This window comes from Salvelinus fontinalis, chromosome 14, assembly GCF_029448725.1.
Source record: "Salvelinus fontinalis isolate EN_2023a chromosome 14, ASM2944872v1, whole genome shotgun sequence".
NCBI classification, from domain to species: Eukaryota; Metazoa; Chordata; class Actinopteri; order Salmoniformes; family Salmonidae; genus Salvelinus; species Salvelinus fontinalis.
The window spans coordinates 47,610,012-47,633,822 of record NC_074678.1 but is presented as its reverse complement, the minus strand read 5'-3'; the positions used below and the strand labels follow the sequence as shown (position 1 = coordinate 47,633,822).

Here is a 23,811-nt window from a genome sequence, read left to right as displayed (position 1 = left end):
GCACAGCCAGAGGAGGACTGGTCACCCCTCATAGCCTGGTTCCTCTCTAGGTTTCTTCCTAGGTTCTGGTCTTTCTAGGGAGTGTTTCCTAGCCACTGTGCCTCTACACCTGCATTGCTTGCTGTTTGGGGTTTTAGGCTGGGTTTCTGTACAGAACTTTGTGACATCAGCTGATGTAAGAAGGGCTTTATAAATAAATTTGATTGATTGATTGATTGATTGATTGGTGGAGTGCTGCAGAGATGGTTGTCCTTCTGGAAGGGTCTCCCATATCCACAGAAGAACTCTAGAGCTCTGTCAAAGTGACCATCGGGTTCTTGGTTACCTTCTTTTTTACTCTGACAAGCACTGTCAACTGTGGGACCTTAAACAGGTGTGTGCTTTTCCAAATCATGTCCAATCAATTGAATTTACCACAGGTGGACTCCAATCAAGGTGTAGAAACATCTCAAGGATCATCAAGGGAAACAGGATGCACCTGAGCTCAATTTCAAGTCTCATAGCAAAGGGTCTGAATACTTATGTAAATAAGGTATTTCTGTTTTTATTTTTAATACATTTCAAAAATGTTCTAAACCTGTTTTTGCTTAGTCATTATGGGGTATTGTGTGTAGATTGCTGAGGAATTTGTTTTATTTAATCCATTTTAGAATAAGGCTGTAACGTAACAAAATGTGGAAAAAGTCAAGGGGATTGAATACTTTCCGAAGGCACTGTATATTGTTTTGTAGCTGTCTATTTACCACCACAAACCAATGTAGACACTAAGACTGCACTCAACAAGCTGTATAAGCAAAACTAGAAATGCTCAGAGGCGGCGCTCCTAGTGACCGGGAACTTTAATGCAGGAAAACTTAAATCTGTTTTACCTCATTTCTACCAGCAACCAATGAAAAAAAAATATATATAGACCACCTTTACACCACACACAGAGACATGTACAAAGCTCTCCGTTGCCCTCCATTTGGCATATCTTACCATAATTCTGCAAAGCGCTACAGAGGGTAGTGCGTACGGCCCATTACGTCACCGGGGCCAAGTTTCCTGCCATCTAGGACCTCTATACCAGGCAGTGTCAGACGAAGATCTTAAAAATTGCCAAAGAATCCAGCCACTCTAGCAATACACTGTTCTCTCTGCTACCGCACAGCAAACAGTACCGGAGCATCAAGTCTAGGTCCAAAAGGCCCCTCAACATCTTCTTCCCTCAAGCCATAAGATGGGTGAACAGCTAATCAAATGCCTACCCGGACTATTTGCATCGACCCCCCCCCCCCTTTTTTACGCTGCTGCTACTCACGGTTTATTATCTATGCATAGTCACTTTACCCCTACCTACATGTACATATTACAATACACCCGGTACCGGTACACCCTGTGTATATAGCCTCATTATTGTGTTACTTCTTTAAACTTTAGGTTATTTAGTAAATATTTTCTTAACTCTTATTTTTCTTAAAACTGCATTGTTGGTTAAGGGCTTGTCAGTAAGCATTTCACTGTAAGGTCTACCTGTACCTGTTGTATTCGGTGCACGTGACAAATACAATTCCACTTGATTTGATTTGAAAACTGTAGCAGTTCTTTGAGGCTCATCTTCTTCTCTCTGGCCTGTATACTGTATCGACCCGGTCTGTCTGTCTCCTGTCATAACACTCCACCAAACCCAACTTATCACAAGCTTGATCGGAGCGGATCTTTAGGGCAGACCTTCGGCTTCAAAGTGCTATTAGTATATTAGATATTAGTAAACCCCACCGAACGTGCGAGCACGCACACACACACACACACACAGTGAGAATGGCCTTAACATAAAAGCACGCTGAGCCTCACATTGGGTGCAGCATGCTGATCACACTACCCACTCTCCCTGCTATGGCCCAACCTAAATAAAGGATTTGGAATCCCTCACAGAAGAAATCAAAGCAGTCTAAACACTCTAGAGGGCTGTATTATATTTCAGTTTATTAGGACATGCATACACAACCGCCCTCTCTCTCGCAGCACTGTTCCCTCTCTCTCACTAATGTCACATACACCTGGAAAAGTCTATCTTCTCCTTTAACAAACTAGACCTCCCAAATGTCTGCACTTATATCACAGACTCCTGAGTCCTCACTCAGCTTAACTCAATTCCCCCAATAGATCCCTCTGCCTATGCAGGAATCAAATCCACAACTCTGGCTTAACAACCACCATGCTCCAACCAACTGAGCCACCAGAACCACAGATGCACTGTGGCTGGCATATCTGGAGTGGACTCCAGATATGAGTGAGTACATCAACATATGAGCAATATTTAAACAGCCCGCTGTTCCAAAACAGTAAGACACCACACTGACATCCACTCTGTAGTGGGAGAGAGGCAGCAGGGCACAGGGCGGGCTCCCCCAGGGGGTTAGGGTTAGCATTTCAGTGTCGGCCTCTGACAGCTAGCCTGCAGCAGACAGAGCCAGAGTAGAGAGAAAGAGGCAAGCAGGCAGTGTGTTTGGGGGACTGTGACCTTGGCTACTTGTTTGATGTAGCAGGGTGTGATGGGAGGGGGGAAAAGCTAGGTCCCCAGGCATGTCAGTAGCAGCCCTGTTTTCCTGTGAAATGAGTCTCATGCTGGACCAGTGACAGGCTCAACTGGCTTTGGTTTGGGTTTATATGGATTTTAGGGGTGAGACGCGGGAACGACGTCTGTTTATTTATCCCGGTTCACCTTCGGTGGCTTGTGTAATATGTAGGTTTGGGGAGAGGCACCACAGCTTAAACGCTAGATCAAGTACACACACACGCATGCAATGTTCTTCCTTTATTGCTATTAACACTACATATTGCATTTCAGACTAAACCCTCTCCCTAATACAGTGATCAAATCATATGTGTTTGGTCACATACACGTATTTAGCAGATGTTTTTGCGGGTGTAGCGAAATACTTGTGTTCCTAGCTCCAACAGTGCAGTAGTATGTAACAATTCACAGCAATACACACGGCAAGCGGTACCAGAGCGCCAAGTCTAGGTCCAAGAGGCTTCTAAACATCTTCTACCCCCAAGCCATAAGACTCCTGACCATCTAATCAAATGTGACACTTCAATGACGTGCACAACAATATCTAATATCAGTCTGTTGCCAATTTGACTAAAGTTGCATGTGGCGTTACAGCCAGTACCCAAAACAATCACTTAGTTAAACTTAATTGATTAAGTGACAGTAAGAATTGATTTTGGGGCCTTGAGGGAGGGCCAGCCTCTTAATGTGGTTAATGTTAATAAGAACCTCTTGGTGCTTATCCTCAGGCTAAGGGATTCTCATAAGCCTATGCCTCTAGCGCTTTTTCCTTTCTCGCTCTCCTCTCTCTCAGTCATTTTCTAATTCACATCAGTGTGGAGTTGGCTGAGAACCCGGTATAATAGCATATCCCTGAAGTGTTTTACATAAGGCCCTCACCTCTGCAGCCCCACACACAGAATAAATAGCACGGGAGCAGCAATCGCTGACTTTCATCTCAGGATAATGATCCAGCTGTGTGCGGAATCTGTTGATAGACCTGAATCATTCGACACAGTGCATGCTCCACCCCAGTCATCATCACCACCGACCTCACAGTATCACAGACTCAAACAAAGACCTGAAGCTGTTTGCATGCTGTGATTGCAGCCGTCTCATTCACTTGGTCTTTGGGTTGTGCTTAATAAATCACTGTCATTGTAAGTTAGCCCAGCAGTCCAACACAGAGAGGGACTGTATCCGTGCTGCAAATTGGATATTGAAGCAACGCCTGTGTGCATAGCGTTGCCTGAAACAAAGAGACATCGTTGTCCATTTAGAGCCAACTCTGTTCAATTTGCGCAGGGTCAAGAAAAGGCAGTTCATGTTCGCCTGACTTGATACAACGTGAGTTTGTGGAAGTTTTTAACCGACTCAAGTCTGTCATAATCTCCAAAACGTCAGGCAACCGTGATAAGCTCCACTGTGATAGTCTGAGAAAAGTGCTGAGGCATTTCACTGGGGAAGAACATAACCTTGGTCAAAATAATGAGTACGAGCACCATAAAGAGTAAACGAAGGTGTGTAGGAGTACCACACTGTGATACCATCAGTCTTCATATTGAGTGAGTGGTAGCAGAGAGCCGAGGCACTTAAAAGCCAATCATGGGTGTAAAAATGCCACACTCAGGCAAGCTGATCATGCGAGAAATGTGTTAATTATCAAGGTGCCCAGCTCATCATTTTTTGACGGTGAACGCTACTCTATCTAAATAGTCACTTAATAACGGTTTCTGATTGTCTGTGAAAAAGCACTGGAAGTGTGAAAGTTGGTGGGTGATAGAATGTGCACAAACTGAGCATGTCTGCAAGTGTGTATCGAATCAATGTGTATTGTTGCTTGCTTGCCTAGTGTGTGTGTGTGGGTGTGTGTGTGGGTGTCCCCATCTCATCCATTTCCATTTTGCTAGAGGCAGGTTGGGGAGGATGAGAGTTTTTACCCCTAGTATCCCTCTCTGCCTGTGAAAGACCATTTGGACAGGCTGGCTGACTGAGCAACAGCACCAGAGAGAGGCCATTTGGACAGAGCAGCTGACCTAAACATGGGGAGTCAGCACAACTCCATCCCATGCTCCACTGACTAAGTCTCCAACTGCACAGGCTGCATTTAAAGACGCAGAGCCTCAATTCCCTTCTCAGATGGAGGAGCTTATTCCAATCCTTTTGATAAATTACAGCAACATGTTGCATTGGCACTCGAGTGATCAGGTAGTTTACACCATAAGCATACAAAAGTACAATCAAATGTTGAAACTTTATGTTCAGATTGTTGTAGTAAAGCTTTCTCTCTAGCTCTGCTTCACCACTGTGTTAAAGGGATAGTTCAGGATTTTGTGTGAAGCCCCTTTATGTACTTACCCAGAGTCAGATGAACTTGTGGTACCATTTTTATGTTTCTGCGTCCAGTATGAAGGAATTTGGAGGTAGTTTTGCGAGACAGCGTTAACTAGCTTAGCGCAAAGACATGCTAGCTTTTCCCGAAGACATCCAGTCTTTGCGCTAACATAGCGTTAACACTAGTTAGCAGTGGACGCGGAGACATAAAAATGGTACCATAAGTTCATCTGACTCTGGGGAAGCGGATAAAGGGCTTCATTGCCAAAATCCCGAACTATCCCGTTAATTAAAGTGTGGGCGGAATCCTGTGTTTGGGGTAAGAGGTCAAACTCCAGCTGACATGCTAGAAACATGATTGGCAGGGGCCTGCAGTCATGGGAACCGAGTGACACACAGGGTTAGAGAGATGACAGACACGGCAGCTTTCCCATGAAGTCATACTGAGTACACCGACCATGTCACTCACAAACAACGACAATTAGGTCTACTATATACACTCCCCTACGTATTTATTTAGAATTTGGCTCTATACTTTGGCTCTATACTCCAGCATTTTGTTTCATGAGGTGGCAGTACAAAATGTCACCTTTTATTTGAGGATATTTTCATACATACAGTATCTTTTTTACCATTTAGAAATGAAAGCAATTTAAGTATGTAGTCCTTCCATTTGAAGGTGTCACAAGTATATGGACAATTTCACTTATCGTGTATTACACTTAGTCAAACGTCTAGTATTTGGTCCCATATTCCTAGCACGTAATGACAACATCAAGCTTGTGACTCGACCAACTTGTTGGATGGATTTGCAGTTTGTTTTGGTTGTGCTTCAGATGATGCTATGCCCAATAGAAATTAATGGCAAATAATGTATTGTGTCATTTTGGAGTCACTTTTATTGTAAATAAGAATAGAATATGTTTCTGAAGACTTCTACATTAACGTGAATGCTGCCATGATTAAGAAAAATCCTGAAAGAATCGTGAATAATGATGAGTGAGAAAGTAGCAGATGCATAAATATCATACAACCAAGAAAATCCTAACCTCTCCAGTTGGTGGTAATGGTGATAGGTTAGCATGTTATGGGGCATGACCTTTCTGCATCTATAACTTTCTCACTCATCATTATTCTCAATTAATTCATGGTTATCTGTAAAGATGGTGGCATCCACATTAAAGGGATACTTCAGGATGTTGGCAATGAAGCCCTTTGTCTCCTACACCAGAGTCAGATGAACTCGTGGATACCATTGTTAATGTTTCTGCGTCCAGTCTAAATCACGTTAGAGGTAGTTGGGCCAGCCAAGGCTAACTAGAAGAGTTCAGAAACATATTCTATTCTTATTAACAATAAAAGAGTGGCTCCAATATGACACAATACATTATTTACCATTCATTTCTATTGGGCACAACATAATCCCGAAACACAACCAAAACAACTGCAAATGCATCCATCATGTTTATAGTCACAAGCTTGTGGTAGTCATTGCATGCTCTGAATATGGGCCCAAATATTAAAATGTTGATTCAATTGAATACACTATATGACACATTCAAATGGGGGGACTAGATACACTATCCAGTCGCAAGAAAAAGTATTTGAAGCCTTTGGAATTACTTGGATTTCTGCATAAATTGGTCATCAAATTTGATTTGATCTTCATCTAATTCACAACAACAGACAAACACAGTCTGCTTAAGCTAATAACACACAAATTATTGTATTGTTCTTGTCTATATTGAATACATCATTTAAACATTCACAGGGTAGGTTGGAAAAAGTATGCGAACCCCTTGGCTAATGACTTCTCCAAAAGCTAATTGGAGTCAGGAGTCAGCTAACCTGGAGTCCAATCAATGAGACGAGATTGTAGATGTTGGTTAGAGCTGCCTTTCCCTATAAACAAAATTTGAGTTTGCTATTCACCAGAAGCATTGCCTGATGTGAACCATGCCCCGAACAAAAGAGATCTCAGAAGACCTAAGATTAAAAATTGTTGACTTACATAAAGCTGGAAAGGGTTGCAAAAGTATCTCTAAAAGCCTTGATGTTCATCAGTACACGGTAAGACAAATTGTCTATAAATGGAGAAAGTTCAGAACTGTTGCTACTCGCAGGAGTGGCCGTCTTGCAAAGATGACTGCAAGAGCACAGCGCAGAATGCTCAATGAGGTTAAGAAGAATCCTAGAGTGTCAGCTAAAGACTAACAGAAATCTCTGGAACAGGCTAACATCTCTGTTGACGAGTCTACGATACGTAAAACACTAAACAAGAATGGTGTTCATGGGAGGACACCACGGAAGAAGCCACTGCTGTCCAAAAAAAACATTGCTGCACGTCTGAAGTTTGCAAAAGTGCACCTGGATGTTCCACAGCGCTACTGGCAAAATGTTCTGTGGACAGATGAAACTACAGTTTAGTTGTTTGGAAGGAACACACAACAATATGTGTGGACCAAAAAATGGCATAGCACACCAACATTAAAACCTCATCCCAACTGTAAAGTATGGTGGAGAGAGCGTCATGGTTTGGAGATGCTTTGCTGCCTCAGCGCCTGGACAGCTTGCTATCATCGACACAAAAATGTATTCCCAAGTTTATCAAGACATTTTGCAGGAGGCTATCTGTCCGCCAATTGAAGCTCAACAGAAGTTGGGTGATGCAACAGGACAACGACCCAAAACACAGAAGTAAATCAACAACAGAAGAAAATACGCTTCAACAAAAGAAAATATGCCTTCTGGAGTGGCCAAAGGAGGGTCAACCCGTTATTATATCCAAGGGTTCACATACTTTTCCCACCCTGCACTGTGAATGTCTACACGGTGTGTTCAATAAAGACATAAACTTATAATTGTTAGTGTGTTATTAGTTTAATCAGACTGTATTTGTCTTTTGAAGTGAATTAGATGAAGATCAGATCACATTTTAAGACCAATTTATCCAGAAATCCAGGTATTTCCAATGGGTTCACATACTTTTTCTTGCCACTGTATATACACACATTCACTTACAGTGTTTTCAATTTAGTCAAAAGTTTAGTATTTGGGTCCATACTCATAGCATGCAATGACTACATCAAGCCTCTGACTAAAACTCGTTGGATGCATTTGCAGTTGTTTTGGTTGTGTTCCGGATGATGTTGTGCCCAATAGAAATGAATGGTAAATAAGGTATTGTGACATATTGGAGTTACTTTTTTTGTTAATAAAGAATAGAATATGTGCAGTACCAGTCAAAAGTTTGGACACACCGACACATCCCTGGGTCGCGAGCGACTGGAACGAGCTGCAACAAACACTCAATCTTTTCATTCAAAGACTCAATCAAATCAAATTGTATTAGTCACATGCGCCGGATACAACAGGTGTAGACCTTACAGTGAAATGCTTACCTGCGAGCCTCTAATCAACAATGCAATTTAAAAAAATTGCAAAAATGCAAATAAGAAATAAAAGTAACAAGTAATTAAAGAGCAGCAGTAAAATAACAATAGCGAGACAATATACAGGGGGGTACCGGTACAGAGTCAATGTGTGGGAGCACCGGTTAGTTGAGGTAATATGCACATGTAGGTAGAGTTATTCATTAAAGTGACTATGCATAGATGATAACAACAGAGAGCAGCAGTGTAAAAGAGGGGGGGGGGGCAATGCGTTATAGTCTGGGTGGCCACTAAGGAACTTGAAGCTCTCAACCTTGCCAGTTGGTCAGCGCATGCAGCGAAGTACACGTCCTGGTAATCCGTCTGGCCCTGCGGCCTTGTGAATGTTGACCTGTTTAAAAGTCTTACTCACATCGGCTGCGTAGACCGTGATCACAAAGTCTTCCGGAACAGCTGGTCCGCTCATGCATGTTTCAGTGTTATTTGCCTCGTGTCACTGGGCAGCTCTCGGCTGCGCTTCCCTTTGTAGTCTGTAATGGCTTGCAAGCCCTGCCACATCCGATGAGAGTCAGAGCCGATGTAGTACGATTCGATCTTTGTCCTGTATTGACGCTTTGCCTGTTTGATGGTTTGTCAGAGGGCATAGCGGGATTTCTTATAAGCTTCCGGGTTAGAGTCCTGCTCCTTGAAAGTGGCAGGTCTAGCCTTTAGGTCAGTGTGGATGTTGCCTGTAATCCATGGCTTCCGGTTGGGGTATGTACGTACAGTCACTGTGGAGACTATGTCATCGATGCACTTATTGATGAAGCCAATGACTGATGTGGTGTACTCCTCAATGCCATCAGAGGAATCCCAGAACATATTCCAGCCTGTGCTAGCAAAACAGTCCTGTTGCTTAGCATCTGCTTTATCTGACCACTTTTTTATTGATCGAGTCGCTGGTGCTTCCTGCTTGAATTTTTGCTTGTAAGCAGGAACCAGGAAGATAGAATTATGGTCAGATTTGCCAAATGGAGGGTGAGGGAAAGATTTGTATGCGTCTCTGTGAGTAAAGGTGGCCAAGAGTTTTTTCCCCCTCTGGTTTCATGTTTAACATGCTGATAGAAATTTGGTAAAACTGATTTAAGTTTGCCTGCATTAAAATCCCCGGGCTACTAGGAGCGCCGCCTCTGGGAGAGCGTTTTCTTGTTTGCTTATGGCGGAATACTGCTCATTCAGTGTGGTCTTAGTGCCAGCATCAGTCTGTGGTGGTATGTAGACAGCTACGAAAAATACAGATGAAAACACTCTAGGTAGATAGTGTAGTCTACAGCTTATCATGAGATACTCTACCTCAGGCGAGCAAAACCTTGAGACTTCCTTAGATATTGTGCACCAGCTGTTATTTACAAAAATTGAGCACACAGCCAAGCAATGTCCATAGACAAACATCGGCAGTAGAATGGCCTTACTGAAGAGCTCAGTGACTTTCAACATGGCACCATCATAAGATGCCACCTTTCCAACAAGTCAGTTCATAAAATTTCTGCACTACTAGAGCTGCCCTGGTCAACTGGAAGTGCTGTTTTTGTGAAGTGGAAACGTCTAGGAGCAACAACAGCTCAGCCGCGAAGTGGTAGGCCACACAAGCTCACAGAACGGAACCTCCATCTGTCCTCGGTTGCAACACTCACTACCAATTTCCAAACTGCCTCTGGAAGCAACGTCAGCACAAGAACTGTTCGTCTGGAGCTTCATGAAATGGCTCTCCATGGCCGTGCAGCCGCGCACAAGCCTAAGATCACCATGCGCAATGCCAAGCGTTGGCTGGTGTTGTGTAAAGCTCGCCGCCATTGGACTCTGGAGCAGTGGAAACACGTTCTCTGGAGTAATGAATCAGGCTTCACCATATGGCAGTCCGGCGTACAAACCTGGGTTTGGCGGATGCCAGGAGAACGCTACCTGCCCGAATGCATAGTGCTAACTGTAACGTTTGGTGGAGGAGGAATAATGGTCTGGGGATGTTTTTCATGGTTCGGCCTAGGCCCGTTAGTTCCAGTGAAGGGAAATCTTAATGCTACAGCATACAATGACATTCTAAACGATTCTGTGCTTCCAACTTCAAATCAAATGTTATTTGTCACATGCGCCGAATACAACAGGTGAAATGCTTACTTACAAGCCCTAACAACAATGCAGTTTCAAAAATGTATTAAAAAAATAAGAATAAGAAATTAAAGTAACAAATAATTAAAGACCAGCAGTAAAATAACAATAGCAAGGCTATATACAGAGGGTACCGGTGGCAACAGTTTGGGGAAGGACCTTTCCTGTTTCAGCATGACAAAACCCCCGTGCACAAAGCGAGGTCCATACAGAAATGGTTAGTCGAGATCGGTGTGGAAGAACGTGACTGGCTTGCACAGATCCTTGAACTCAACCTCATCGAACACCTTTGGGATGAATTAGGACACCGACTGTGAGCCAGGCCTAATCGCCCAACATCAGTGCCCGACCTCACTAATGCTCTTGTGGCTGAATGGAAGCATATCCCTGCAGAAATGTCTATAACATCTATTTAAAATCCTTCCCATAAGAGTGGAGGCTGTTATAACAGCAAAGTGGGCACCAACTCCATATTAATGCCCATGATTTTGGAATGAGATTTTTGACGAGCAGGTGTCCACATACTTTGGTCATGTAGAGTACATGAAGTGCATTCATTTCTAAATGGGAAAACAGATAGCTATGCATGAAAACATTTGATCTCAAATCCAAAAGGCTGGAGTATAGAGCCAAATAAAAAAAATTGCTTCACTGTCCAAATAAATACGAGGGAAGTGTAGACTACCTTTGCCTGTTGTCTCAAAGACTACATTGTCGATAAGATACTGTATGTGTTCAGATAAGCTGCTTGGACTGGGCTGGCTCACACACTGGTCTTGTGACTCATTCACCTATTTTATGGATGACCCAATGATAATGACTGACCATGCACAGTAATGATTGATTATAATGAGGGTCAAGCCATCCTCTAATAATGACTGTAAAATCACTACTTATAAGATGTTGTGACATGTACTTTCTGTAATAACAACAGACATGAGTAAAATAGCCTTCAGTGTATTGACTATTACTCTGTAATTACATAAGCCACAGCTAGAGCTTACATATCTCTGCCTGCAATACTGTAGCAGTGCTCCTTTGTCTAATAATCTGCGGTAAACTGTGTTATTACCGTATTACTGCTCATAAAAGCTGTCATTTCACACTTGAAATACTGTAGTTATGTGGCTTCTATGGCATCTGGCACGAGCCCAGGATTATATCGTTTTCATAAACAACCTAACAAAGGGGACCAGCTAATGGACAGTAAATCTGCCCAGAGATTGAATATCCATATGCCAACCATTCAGAAAACTGTCACTTAGGGACAAAGGGAAACATATATTGTATTTACACTGTTTGCCTATTTGCCAAATAACAATGGACATTGTTTATGAGCATTGTTTATCTTGGCTTTCAGAAGCAATTCACTTGTTTTCTTAATGAAAGCAATACATTTAAGTCATATATTGTCAATCGTTGAACAGGAAAATGGAAAGTTTCAATAATCATTTGAATTTAACTAGAGTATGTGTTTAAAACTGTAACAATAACCTTTGTACCAATATGTTTGTGTACACTGCACGCCAAGTGTTAATCCCCAAGAGGGTGCACTGTGTTCTGTGATCAACAAAAGCAGAGTTCCATAGCAAACTATAATAGAAAGTTTCACTTGTGTCATATTTCATGACTGGAGTGAATTAAACAATATCATGGCATTATTATATCCAGTAGGCCTACTTTCGAAATTAAAATATTTATTTTTTTGTAGCCTTCACTCATGGTTAATTCGGCATCCAGTTTTGTAACAAAGTATCGCTTTATATGAGCGTTACATTTGCATAATATTGTATTGTATCTTGCTTCAATGTTACATTAGAAAATCTGTGCTAGCGCCAGAAGCGAGCCAATAACACAAGTCAGAATAGCGTTCGAAGCGTACTGTTGTCGGCTATCCTTTGTCATGTCTTGAAGAAAGAACGGTTTCCGACATTAAACAAAGACGAATGTGGCGACTCACCATAGTATGAAGGAGGAATGTCCGTCTTCCTAGCCATTGCACCTCAGACAGGAGATTCTGCAGATATCATATGAGGATGTGAATAGTGTTTTAATGGCCCAGTCTACGTAAATACAGTAGCCTACCTCGAGCCCTTGGTATGAGCTGTCTCCGCCACGCAGCTGAGCGAGCCGTGTTTACAGCACGAGAGAGCGTCATCAACCGTGTGATAAAACACTCTTAAAGGAGACGCATACAGAGACTGGCACCAAGGTAGGCACACTGATGGCAAATAAAAATGTTATACATGAATCTCGATATAACCCTGATTCACACTTGACACAGTCACCATAATCTATATTGTGAATGTATTAGTAAAATTGGAAAGCAAATGTATCAATCAAATTTATTTATAAAGCCCTTCTTCATCAGCTGATATCTCAAAGTGCTGTACAGAAACCCAGCCTAAAACCCCAAACAGCAAGCAATGCAGGTGTAGAAACACGGTGGCTAGGAAACACTCCCTAGAAAGGCCGGGACCTAGGAAGAAACCTAGAGAGGAACCAGACTATGAGGGGTGGCCAGTCCTCTTCTGGCTGTGCCGGGTGGAGATTATAACAGAACATGGCCAAGATGTTCAAATGTTCATAGATGACCAGCAGGGCCAAATAATAATAATGACTGTGGTTGTAGAGGGTGCAACATGTCAGCACCTCAGGAGCAAATGTCAGTTGGCTTTTCTTTTGAGTGAGTGATACGAGAACACTTTCAAAAATATAATTTCTTTGATGAAATCTATAGCTAGCTATAGGTTGACTGATATAGTAGGTCCATATCCAGTCAGCTCTATTGCTAATATCCACCAGAAGTTAGAATGGATTGATAGCATATAACCTAATTCTGTGGCCTATACTTAGAGCTTTCTCTCGGACAACTTTCACTATTTCACTGTGCAGCATCCCTTGACTTTGACATGGACCCTTTGTGGAGATTCACTGTCCTCTGCAGGGATTCTTGTGGCAGCACAGATCCCATCTCTGCCTGCCAGTATTTGGGAGAAATGTCATGTTAGGGTCAAGGCAAAGCAATGGCTATAAGTGTTAAGCTCAAGTAAAGTATCCAATTAACATTACTAGTCTTGAATGACACAAAGTCTGTACCCCTAACCAGTTAAGAGTGGTTTGAGAAAGTCCTCACATAGAGCTCCTTTAAGCATGTGACATCCAGTGGAGAAAAGTGGTGTTGAGCTGAGAGTGTCCATCGCAGTGTGACAAGTTAATTATCGAGTGACTCTTACCATTGCTCAAATTCTTTGGGAACGTCACACACACACACACACACACACACACGCACGCACGCACGCACGCACGCACGCACGCACGCTCGCACGCTCGCACGCACGCACGCACGCACGCACACACACACACACACACACACACACACACACACACACACACACACACACACACACACACACAGAATCACTGTCCTCTGCAGGGCTTCTTGTGGCAGCACAGATCCCATCTCTGCCTGACAGTATTTGGGAGAAATGTCATGTTAAGGTCAAGGCAAAGCAATGGCTATAAGTGTTAAGCTCAAGCAAAGTATCCAATTAACATTACTAGTCTTGAATGACACAAAGTCTGTACCCCTAACCAGTTAAGAGTGGTTTGAGATAGTCCTCACATAGAGCTCCTTCAAGCATGTGACATCCAGTGGAGAAAAGTGGTGTTGAGCTGAGAGTGTCCATCGCAGTGTGACAAGTTAATTATCGAGTGACTCTTACCATTGCTCAAATTCTTTGGGAACGTCACACACACACACACACACACACACACACACACACACACACACACACACACACACACACACACACACACACACACACACACACACACACACACACACACACACACACACACACACACACACACACACACACACACACACACACAAAAACAGTAGATGAGCATGACCAGGAAGTGGCAGCAGAGGGTAGAAAAAGCCATAAACATACTGTAGGTTTGGTACTGGCAGGATGTAATGTGCATATCTGCCTATTTGTACTGAATATTTATGTTTTATGTACTTTAACATGAAATACAACTTCTTTATCATTATTTTACAACCCATACCCTGTGTTCAAATAAGGGAATCTGTTTTAAAGGGATGGTTTATCCAAATTACAAGATTACATATTGTTTTCCTTACCCTGTAAGCAGTCTATGGACAAGGTATGACAGCAATCCATGTTTTGGTTTAATTTCCCTGGCAATGTTCCCACATGCTAACGTTTTAGCATTTGTGTCACAAATCCCATTAAAGCGCATCATGTTCAAATCATGTATGAGTCAGTTTGTTGAGCTTCACAATAAATTTGAGACACTTTCGAATGATTTGGATATTAGCGAAAAATGCTAACATCGGTATGATAACTTGAATGGGATTTGTGCCACAAATGCTCAAATGTGCCATGGAAACAAAACCAAAGCATGGATTGCTGTTATACCTTGACCAAAGACTGCTTCTGTCTCTCTCTAATGCTGCCGTCGATGAAACCCATTTAAAGTACTAAAGTTTCAGAAAAGCAATCAATAAAAAGAGATTTATTTCCCCCAGGCAGATTATATGGTGATTTACTGACTTGCTGCACTGAAACGAGGAGTTATTTTTTTCTGCTCTGAAGAAACGTTCATCTACATCCTGATTAGTCCTGGATATCAGAATGCATTCAATGGAGTTGAAGATATTCAATTCCCTCCGAAAATACATCTCTGCTACTATCAGTGGTGACTCGTCATTCAGGGCAGGTGTTTTGAGCACCACCTGTTTAGTTTAAAAAAAATGTATATGTATAAATATAGAGTACCAGTCAAACGTTTGGACATACCTACTCATTCAAGGGTTTTTGTACATTTGAACTATTTTCCACATTGTAGAATAATAGTGAAGACATCAAAACTATGAAATAACACATATGGAATCATGTAGTAAATGTCAGGTTTTGGCCAGGACTGTTCAGGTTTTGGTCACTAGATGTCCCCATTGCATATTTTTTGTACATTTTGTTTTTCCTTGCTCTAATTATTGTTTGCACCTGTGTGTCGTTCCCTTGTTAGTATTTAAACCCTGTGTGTTCCTCAGTTCCTTGCTCAGTGTTTGTATGTTAGCACCCAGCCCCAGCCTTGTTCTGAACATACGATTCTCTTATTGGATTTTCCAGAGGTTCTCTGGTTTAGTTCTTGTGTATTTTTGAGTAGTCTTTTGAGGTTTGTTTTTCCCTGCTGTTTTTACCACTTTGTGGAGTTTCTTTGTATTTTGGAGGATATCCATTTTGTGCTTCTTGGCTTTATGTTTGGACATTGTGGATTTAGATTCTTTGCCTGAAGATTTTGTTCTTTAATTAAACCACCATCTCTAGTACTGCTGTGTCTGCCTCATCTTCTGGGTTCTGACGATTATTAGTGACTGTTTCTCGCACCGGGTCCTGACAGTAAACAAAAAAGTGTTAAACAAATCAAAGTATATTGTACATTTTAGATTCTTCAAAGTAGCCACCCTTTGCCTTGATGACAGCTTTGCACAGTCTTGGCATTCTCTCAACCAGCTTCATAAGGTAGTCACCTGGAATCACTTTTTCTCGCCCTCCTGGTTTTTGACCCTTGCCTGTCCTGCCTGACCACTCTGCCTGCCCCTGACCCTGCTTGCCGACCTGTACCTTTGCCCCCCTCTGGATTGTTGACCTCTGCCTCCCCTGAGCCTGCCTGCCGTCCGGTACCGTTGCCCCACCTCTGGTTTACTGACCCCTGCCTGCCTTTTACATTTTACATTTTAGTCATTTAGCAGACGCTCTTATCCAGAGCGACTTACAGTAGAGTGCATACATTTCATTACATTTTACATGCCTTGACCTGTCTATTGCCTGCCCCTGTTGGAATATTAAACCATTGTCAATTCGACGTGTCTGCATCTGGGTCTTACCTCGATTCCTGATACACTCCACTGAATAGCAGGCTAGTGATTGCTTTGCAATGCCTGCAGTTAACGTTAGCCACTATCACTGATTCCTTCCAAACCACTCATTGTTGAATTTGAGATTTCCAACTTGTTGTGTAATATTTATGTCCAACGGCCAATGAGCACCGATACATTTTATCTATAATTTCTCTTCATTATTTCTCTTCATATGACAAGGATTAAAAAGGATTTGCCAGTAGATTGTAGACTTTATTCAAGATGACTACCAGCTAAGATTTTGAAAGTATGATGTTGACATGATCAGTCCAATCAAAGCTACTGTACATATAATGTGATTTGACGTCATTTTATCTCTGGTCAATGACCTTGAGCCTTCTTGGATGGACACATCTAGTGTAACTCTATGACAGCACCCAAAGGGTTAGAATCTTCTAGTTCTCCCCTTAGACTTGGTGGTGACGTAGTGTCCTCATGAGTGACAGAACACTGAGCCAATCACGGCGCAACACTCCGTATTTTCTGCTGGCCCACTACCACAGAAAGCACTGAGCTAGGTTGAATTATCTGCATTTTAGAGCTGCCTTACTCAAGAAATCCAAAAAAATACCATGTTTGTATGCGGCTTTGACTCAATTATATATACAGTTGAAGTCGGAAGTTTACATACACTTAGGTTGGAGTCATTAAAACACTCCACAAATTTCTTGTTAACAAGCTATAGTTTTGGCAAGTCGGTTAGGACATCTACTTTGTGATTGACACAAGTAATGTTTCCAACAATTGTTTACAGACAGATTAGAGGAGAGGGACGGAAACTATACTGTTACATATGTAAACTTCTGACCCATTGGGAATGTGATGAAAGAAATAAAAGCTGAAATAAATCACTTTACTATTATTCTGACATTTCACATTCTTAAAATAAAGTGGTGATCCTAACTGACCTAAGACAGGGAATTTTAACTAGGATTAAATGTCAGGAATTTAATCCCCCCCCCCAAAACAAAAAAAATATGGGGATCAAATAACAGGTCGCCACTGAGTTGTTATCTAGCAGGCTCCATACACCTGTTCAAATCAAGGTTCTCTGATGCCATCTCACCCTTTAAATAAAATTCTAGGAGCACTAGGTTTCACTACAGAAAATAAAGGGATATTCCACATAAATAAACAGTTTTCATACAATTTCTATACCACAATAAATAAACCAATTTTTTTTTTTTTTTTTTTTCACCTTTATTTAACCAGGTAGACTAGTTGAGAACAAGTTCTCATTTACAACGGCGACCTGGCCAAGATAAAGCATAGCAGTGTGAACAGACAACAACACAGAGTTACACATGGAGTAAACAATAAACAAGTCAATAACACAGTAGGAAAAAAAATAAAAAAATCTCATCAATACATCTTCTTTCACATGCAAAATCGCTCTAACACACCACCCCCATTATTGTGACAGCAATGAAGCTAAAATATAACAATTTCAGTACAGTCCAAAGAAAATGACTATACAATGCACAATACTTGGGTCCTTGAGTGAGTCTTCATGTGTGCATGTTAACCAACTTCATATAGCCAACCAGAAGAAAGGCACACGGACACCCACACTTCAGGTTGACTTGGTTTTTATCTGCAGTAAAAGACATCAAACTAATGACAGGCATTGAAAAGACGGTTACAGCCACACGTTCACTGATCTCAGAATATCTCTCTCAGACTCAATCCACAAAGTGATCGTATAGTCTGTATTATTTAAATAAAAATATATAACAAAAATACAGAAAAGCATACCTGCAGTAAAATATTTAAACAGTGATAACAGGCATTGACAGGACGGTCACAGCCACACCTTCACTCGTTAGGTAGGACACAATATATATTTTAGATAGGAGCAACAGTAATGATACATGCCCTCAATGTGAAGTGATATTAATCCATAAATACCGAGCACAACCCTTTTTGTAAAAACCTTTTAAGGTAGTAAGAAAATAAACATTCACTTAATATTTCAATAAAGAAGTCTTGAATTACGAATAAATCACCTGCTAGCAATAGCTAGCGTGACATTACAGTGCACTGACTAACGGTGTCACGCCCTGACCTTAAAGATCCTTATTATTCTCTATGTTTGGTTAGGTCAAGGTGTGACTCGGGTGGGAAAATCTATGTTTTTGTGTTTTTGGCTGAGTATGGTTCCCAATCAGAGGCAGCTGTCTATCGTTGTCTCTGATTGGGGATCATATATAAGTTGTCATTTTCCTTTTGGGTTTTGTGGGATCCTGTTTTCTGTATAGTTTATTTTGCATTTGGTGTCATCAATAAAGAGAACGATGTACACCTACCACGCTGCACCTTGGTCCGGTCATTCCACAAACGAGAGCCGTAACAGAAGAACCCACCAAAAACGGACCAAGCAGCGTGGCCAGGATGAGTGGACATGGGAGGAGATCATGAATGGAGAAGGACCCTGGACGCGGGTAGAAGAGTATCGCCGTTCAAGGGAGCAGATGGAGCCAGCGAAAGCAGAACGGCGACGATACGAGCAATTAGAGCAACGGAGCAAGCACGAGAGGCGCCCCCCCCCCCCCCCCCCCCAAAAAAAACATTTGGGGGCACACGGGGAAATTGGCGGAGTCAGGTTTAAGACCTGAGCCAACTCCCCGTGCTTACCGTGGGAGAGTGTGACTGGTCAGGCACCGTGTTATCCGGTGATGCGCACGGTGTCTCCAGTGCGCACTCACAGCTCAGCGGTCCTGGTCTCCAGGGCGTCTCCTCGGTCCAAGATATCCTGCGGCAGCTCTACGCACGGTATCCCCAGTTCGCCAGCACCACCCAGTGCGGCCTGTGCCAACTCCCCGCACTTGCCGTGCTACAGGGGGGATTCAGCCAGGATGCATTGTGCCAGCTCTGCGCTCCAGACCTCCGGTGCGCCTCCACGGTCCAGTGTGTCTTGTGCCAGCTCTCCACACTCACTGAGCTAAAGTGGGTATCCAGCCAGGATGTGTTGTGGCAGCTCTACGTACCAGGCTTCCAGTACGTCTCCTCAGTCCGGTGAGACCTGTTCCGGCTCCACGTACGAAGCCTCCTGTGATGATCCGTGGCACGAAGCCTCCAGTGATGATCCGTGGCACGAAGCCTCCAGTGATGATCCGTAGCACGAAGCCTCCAGTGATGATCCGTGGCCCGAAGCCTCATGTGATGATCCGTGGCCCGAAGCCTCCAGTGATGATCCGTGGCCCGAAGCCTCCAGTGATGATCCGTGGCACGAAGCCTCCAGTGATGATCCGTGGCACGAAGCCTGCAGTGACGATCCAGGGAAAAGTGCCTCCAGCGACGGTCCCCGGTCCGGAACCTCCAGCAAAGTTCCGGAGCCTCCAGCGAAGGTCCGGAGCCTCCAGCGATGGTCCGGTGGTCCGGAGCCTTCAGCTAGGGTTCCCGGTCCGGAGCCCCTGGCGACGATCTACGGTCCGGAGGTGCCGGCGATGATCCCTGCACCAGATGCGTCACCGAAGTGGGGGGAACCTCAAGCGGAGCGGGGTCGGCGTCCCGCACCGGAGCCTCCACCGAGAGTAGATGCCCACCCGGACCCTACCCTATAGGTTCAGGTTTGCGGCCGGAGTCCGCACCTTTGGGGGGGGGGGCTACTGTCACGCCCTGACCTTAGAGATCCTTATTCTCTATATTTGGTTAGGTCAGGGCGTGACTCGGGTGGGAAAATCTGTTTTCTATTTCTTTGTGTTTTGGCTGAGTATGGTTCCCAATCAGAGGCAGCTGTCTATCGTTGTCTCTGATTGGGGATCATATAGTTGTCATTTTCCTTTTGGGTTTTGTGGGATCTTGTTTTCTGTATAGTTTATTTTGCCTTACAGAACTGTGCGCTTTCGTTTTTGTCGTTGTTATTTTGCTTTTGGTGTCATCAATAAAGAGAACGATGTACGCCTACCACGCTGCACCTTGGTCCGGTCATTCCACAAACGAGAGCCGTAACAGACGGTGCTAGTTAACTCGTCATTAACATGGCTAGCTAAGCCAGCAAACACTTGATTAACTTGCCAAAATAGGCTTTAAATACATTAACGCAACATAAATATATACATAGTCACATTCGTTATTGACTTTGGGATATATGAACCAGTTTTCCAAAGACACTATTTTGTTATAGAGTTGTCAACAGTTTTTCTATACAGAAGAAGGAGACACAAACCTGCTCTCAGAATATCTCTCTGACTGAAGAGCAGACAGACCAACTTTCCAAATAGGGGAGAAGCACTCAAAACCCACCAGTTGTTCTTTCAAGGAAAATATTACAAAAATGTTAAGTCCGAAGACCTCTCGCATGGTCAACCTTACTATAATGGCAGCAAATATTTTTATGAATTCGACAACACATAATGAAAGAAAACTTTAACGTCACACCTTTTTCTGAAGTGAACAGCAGTGTTCTTTGATATCTACATTTTCCGCAGCTCGAGCAAGGTTGATCAAAACGACATTTTTACTGTGTCACACGTGTAATGTCGGATCTTCATGAACGAAGGTATGTTCTTTGGCAGGTAGCCTAGCGGTTAAGAGCATTGGGCCAGTAGCTGAAAATGGCTGGTTTGAATCCCTGAGCCGGAAAGGTGGAAAAATCTGCTGTTCTGTACTTGAGCAATGCAGTTAACCCAAACAACTGCTCCCTGGGCGCCGATGACGTTGATTAAGGCAACCCCCTACACTTCTCTGATTCAGAGGGGTTGGGTTGAATGCATTCAGTTGTGCAACTGACTAGGTTTCCCCTTTCTTTGTGTATTTATGTGATGGTCTTCATGTAACGGGTGATGGGTATGAATATACTGTATGTGTGCTTGGGCTGGAAGAGAAGACTAGTTAGACCGGAACAGGTTTGTCCTCTCCCTCTGAGCCTTAGGACCATGCCTCAGTACTACCTGGCCTGATGACTCTTTGCTGTTCCCAGTCCACCTGGTCGTGCTGCTGCTCCAATTTCAACTGTTCTGCCTGCGGCTATGGAACCCTGACCTGTTCACCGGATGTGCTACCTGGTCCCAGACCTGCGGTTTTCTACTCTCTGAATGCACCGCTATGAAAAGTCAACTTACTTTTAGTCCTGAGGTGCTGACCTGTTGCACCATCTACAACCACTGTGACTATTATTATTTGACGCTACTGGTCATCTATGAACATTGGAACATCTTGGCCATGTTCCGTTATAATCTCCACCCGGCACAGCCAGAAGAGGACTGGTCCCCCATCAGAGCCTGGTTCCTCTCTAGGTTTATTCCTAGGTTCCTGCCTTTCTAGGGAGTTTTTCCTAGCCACCGAGCTTCTGCATCAAATCAAATCAAATTTTATTGATCACATACACGTGGTTAGCTGATGTTAATATGAGTGTAGCGAAATGCTTGTGCTTCTAGTTCCGGCAGTGCAGTAATAAGTTATCTAAAAATTCCCCAACAACTACCTAATACACACAAATCTAAAGGGATGGAATAACAATATGTACATATAAATATATGGATGAGCGATGGCCGAGCAACAGAGCAATAGATGGCATTTGTTTTTATTTATCTAGGGAAGTCTCTCTAACGGTCATTTTGCACAAAGGCAGAGGTAGCGGTCCTGCTGCTGGGTTGTTGCCCTCCTACGGCCTCCTCCACGTCTCCTGATGTACTGGCCTGTCTCCTGGTAGCGCCTCCATGCTCTGGACACTACGCTGACAGACACAGCAAACCTTTTTGCCACAGCTCGCATTGATGTGCCATCCTGGATGAACTACACTACCTGAGCCACTTGTGTGGGTTGTAGACTCCGTCTCATGCTACCACTAGAGTGAGAGCACCGCCAGCATTCAAAAGTGACCAAAACATTAGCCAGGAAGCATAGGAACTGAGAAGTGGTCTGTGGTCACCACCTGCAGAATCACTCCTTTTTTGGGGGTGTCTTGCTAATTGCCTATAATTTCCACCTTTTGTCTATTCCATTTGCACAACAGCATGTGCAATTTATTGTCAATCAGTGTTGCTTCCTAAGTGGACAGTTTGATTTCATAGAAGTGTGATTGACTTGGAGTTACATTGTGTTGTTTAAGTGTTCCCTTTATTTTTTGGAGCAGTGTATAATTTCAGCAGGCCTCTATTATTATGATGATTTTTTTCTATCTCGCATAGCTCATTAGTACACTCTGGCGGTTGATTATATATGTCTATATTGTAGGTCCTAGGATACAATAAGGAATCATGTGGAACAGCAGTGAAAACCAACCTGCCAATATATATATTATATATATATATATATATAAAAAAATTGGTACAGTTATGTCATTCATTTATTTTCACAGATTTTTTTGTACACGATCAAAGTCTAAAATACGGAATTCTGGTGTGTGGAATATAGAGGAGGTGGTTGCTGTGTGGGTGGAAGGTTCTGCCTGTCACTTGTTCTCAACAGGCAGCCAGTCTCGGAAGGGGGACTTGAAGAGGGAGACTGCAAAGACCAGGCACTGCTGCTCTCTTTGTTCTGAGTGTTTGCAGTGCTAGTGTTTTCAGTTCATCTGTGTATCTCACATATTATAAGCCCGATATGATGGAGCAAGAATACCTTCTAAGCAGATAATGACAACATGACAACAACAGTAGCTGTAGAGGATGTAATGAAAGGTTGGAGGGTGGTTGGGAATAGAGGACATCAGGTGGATCCACGTCTGAGTGTTGGGCAGAACCCCGAGGCCCCGAGGTCCAGAACCCAGAGTTAAACGGATCAGGGGAGGAGACAGAGACGTAAACAAGCAAACACAGATTACACTTTACTAAGAGAAAATTTGATGGATTAGTGCAGTGTTATAAATGGGAGATGTGTACTTTTCAACACTTTTGGAAGATATAGCCTACCTCAAGCTGGTCCCCCTCCGACTCAGAGCACAGAGAATCAGACTGATCAAAACTCACTGGTGGGTGGGATACCTCCCGGGGGGCTCGGACAGTGTGGTCCTAAAGTCATTTGGAGAGATAAATTGAAGAGGTACATTTTTACAAGCTCAGCAGAACTACCATTTCTTGCTTTCTCAAATGTCAACCAAAGCTTAACACACTTTGTCTATTGGGCTTCCCTGAAGTGTAGGGCGTCAGTGCTTTCAGTGATCGACCGTCCAACTGCTCCAACTGGAGATGATTATTGGCTTCCACCGAGGTAACTCTAGGAAGACAGAGTAAAAAATATCAGTGTTAGGGAAACTAAAACTAGCTTCAGGACATTTTGTGTTGTGTGCAAAGAGAATTTCCTTCAGGTTGTTCTCCCAACCTTCCTGATACCAATCAAGGGACTTGCCCATGGCAGTCTTTAGAGTCTGGTTGGTCCATCACCAAACCTGGAGGAAGGGTTAGGAAAGCGATATCTATTGACAATACAAAATAGTAAAATATTGAAATATGTCTGCTTTATGTACCACAGGAAAAGCTAAAACAAATTGTAAAAAATAAATAAAACAAACC

At 43.0% G+C, this 23,811-nt stretch overlaps 1 protein-coding gene across 3 annotated transcripts in view; it reads right to left on the bottom strand.

Moving 5' to 3' along the window:
• LOC129811032 (choline transporter-like protein 5-B) overlaps nt 1–12,553 on the bottom strand; it is a 61,350-nt gene extending 48,797 nt beyond the window's left edge. For all 3 annotated transcript variants that reach the window (XM_055862134.1, XM_055862135.1, XM_055862136.1), the window contains exon 1: nt 12,368–12,553. In XM_055862134.1, coding sequence (XP_055718109.1) covers nt 12,368–12,404 — 37 coding nt within the window. In that variant the 5' untranslated portion in view covers nt 12,405–12,553. The remainder of the gene's footprint in view (nt 1–12,367) is intronic.
• Nucleotides 12,554–23,811: the final 11,258 nt, after the last annotated feature.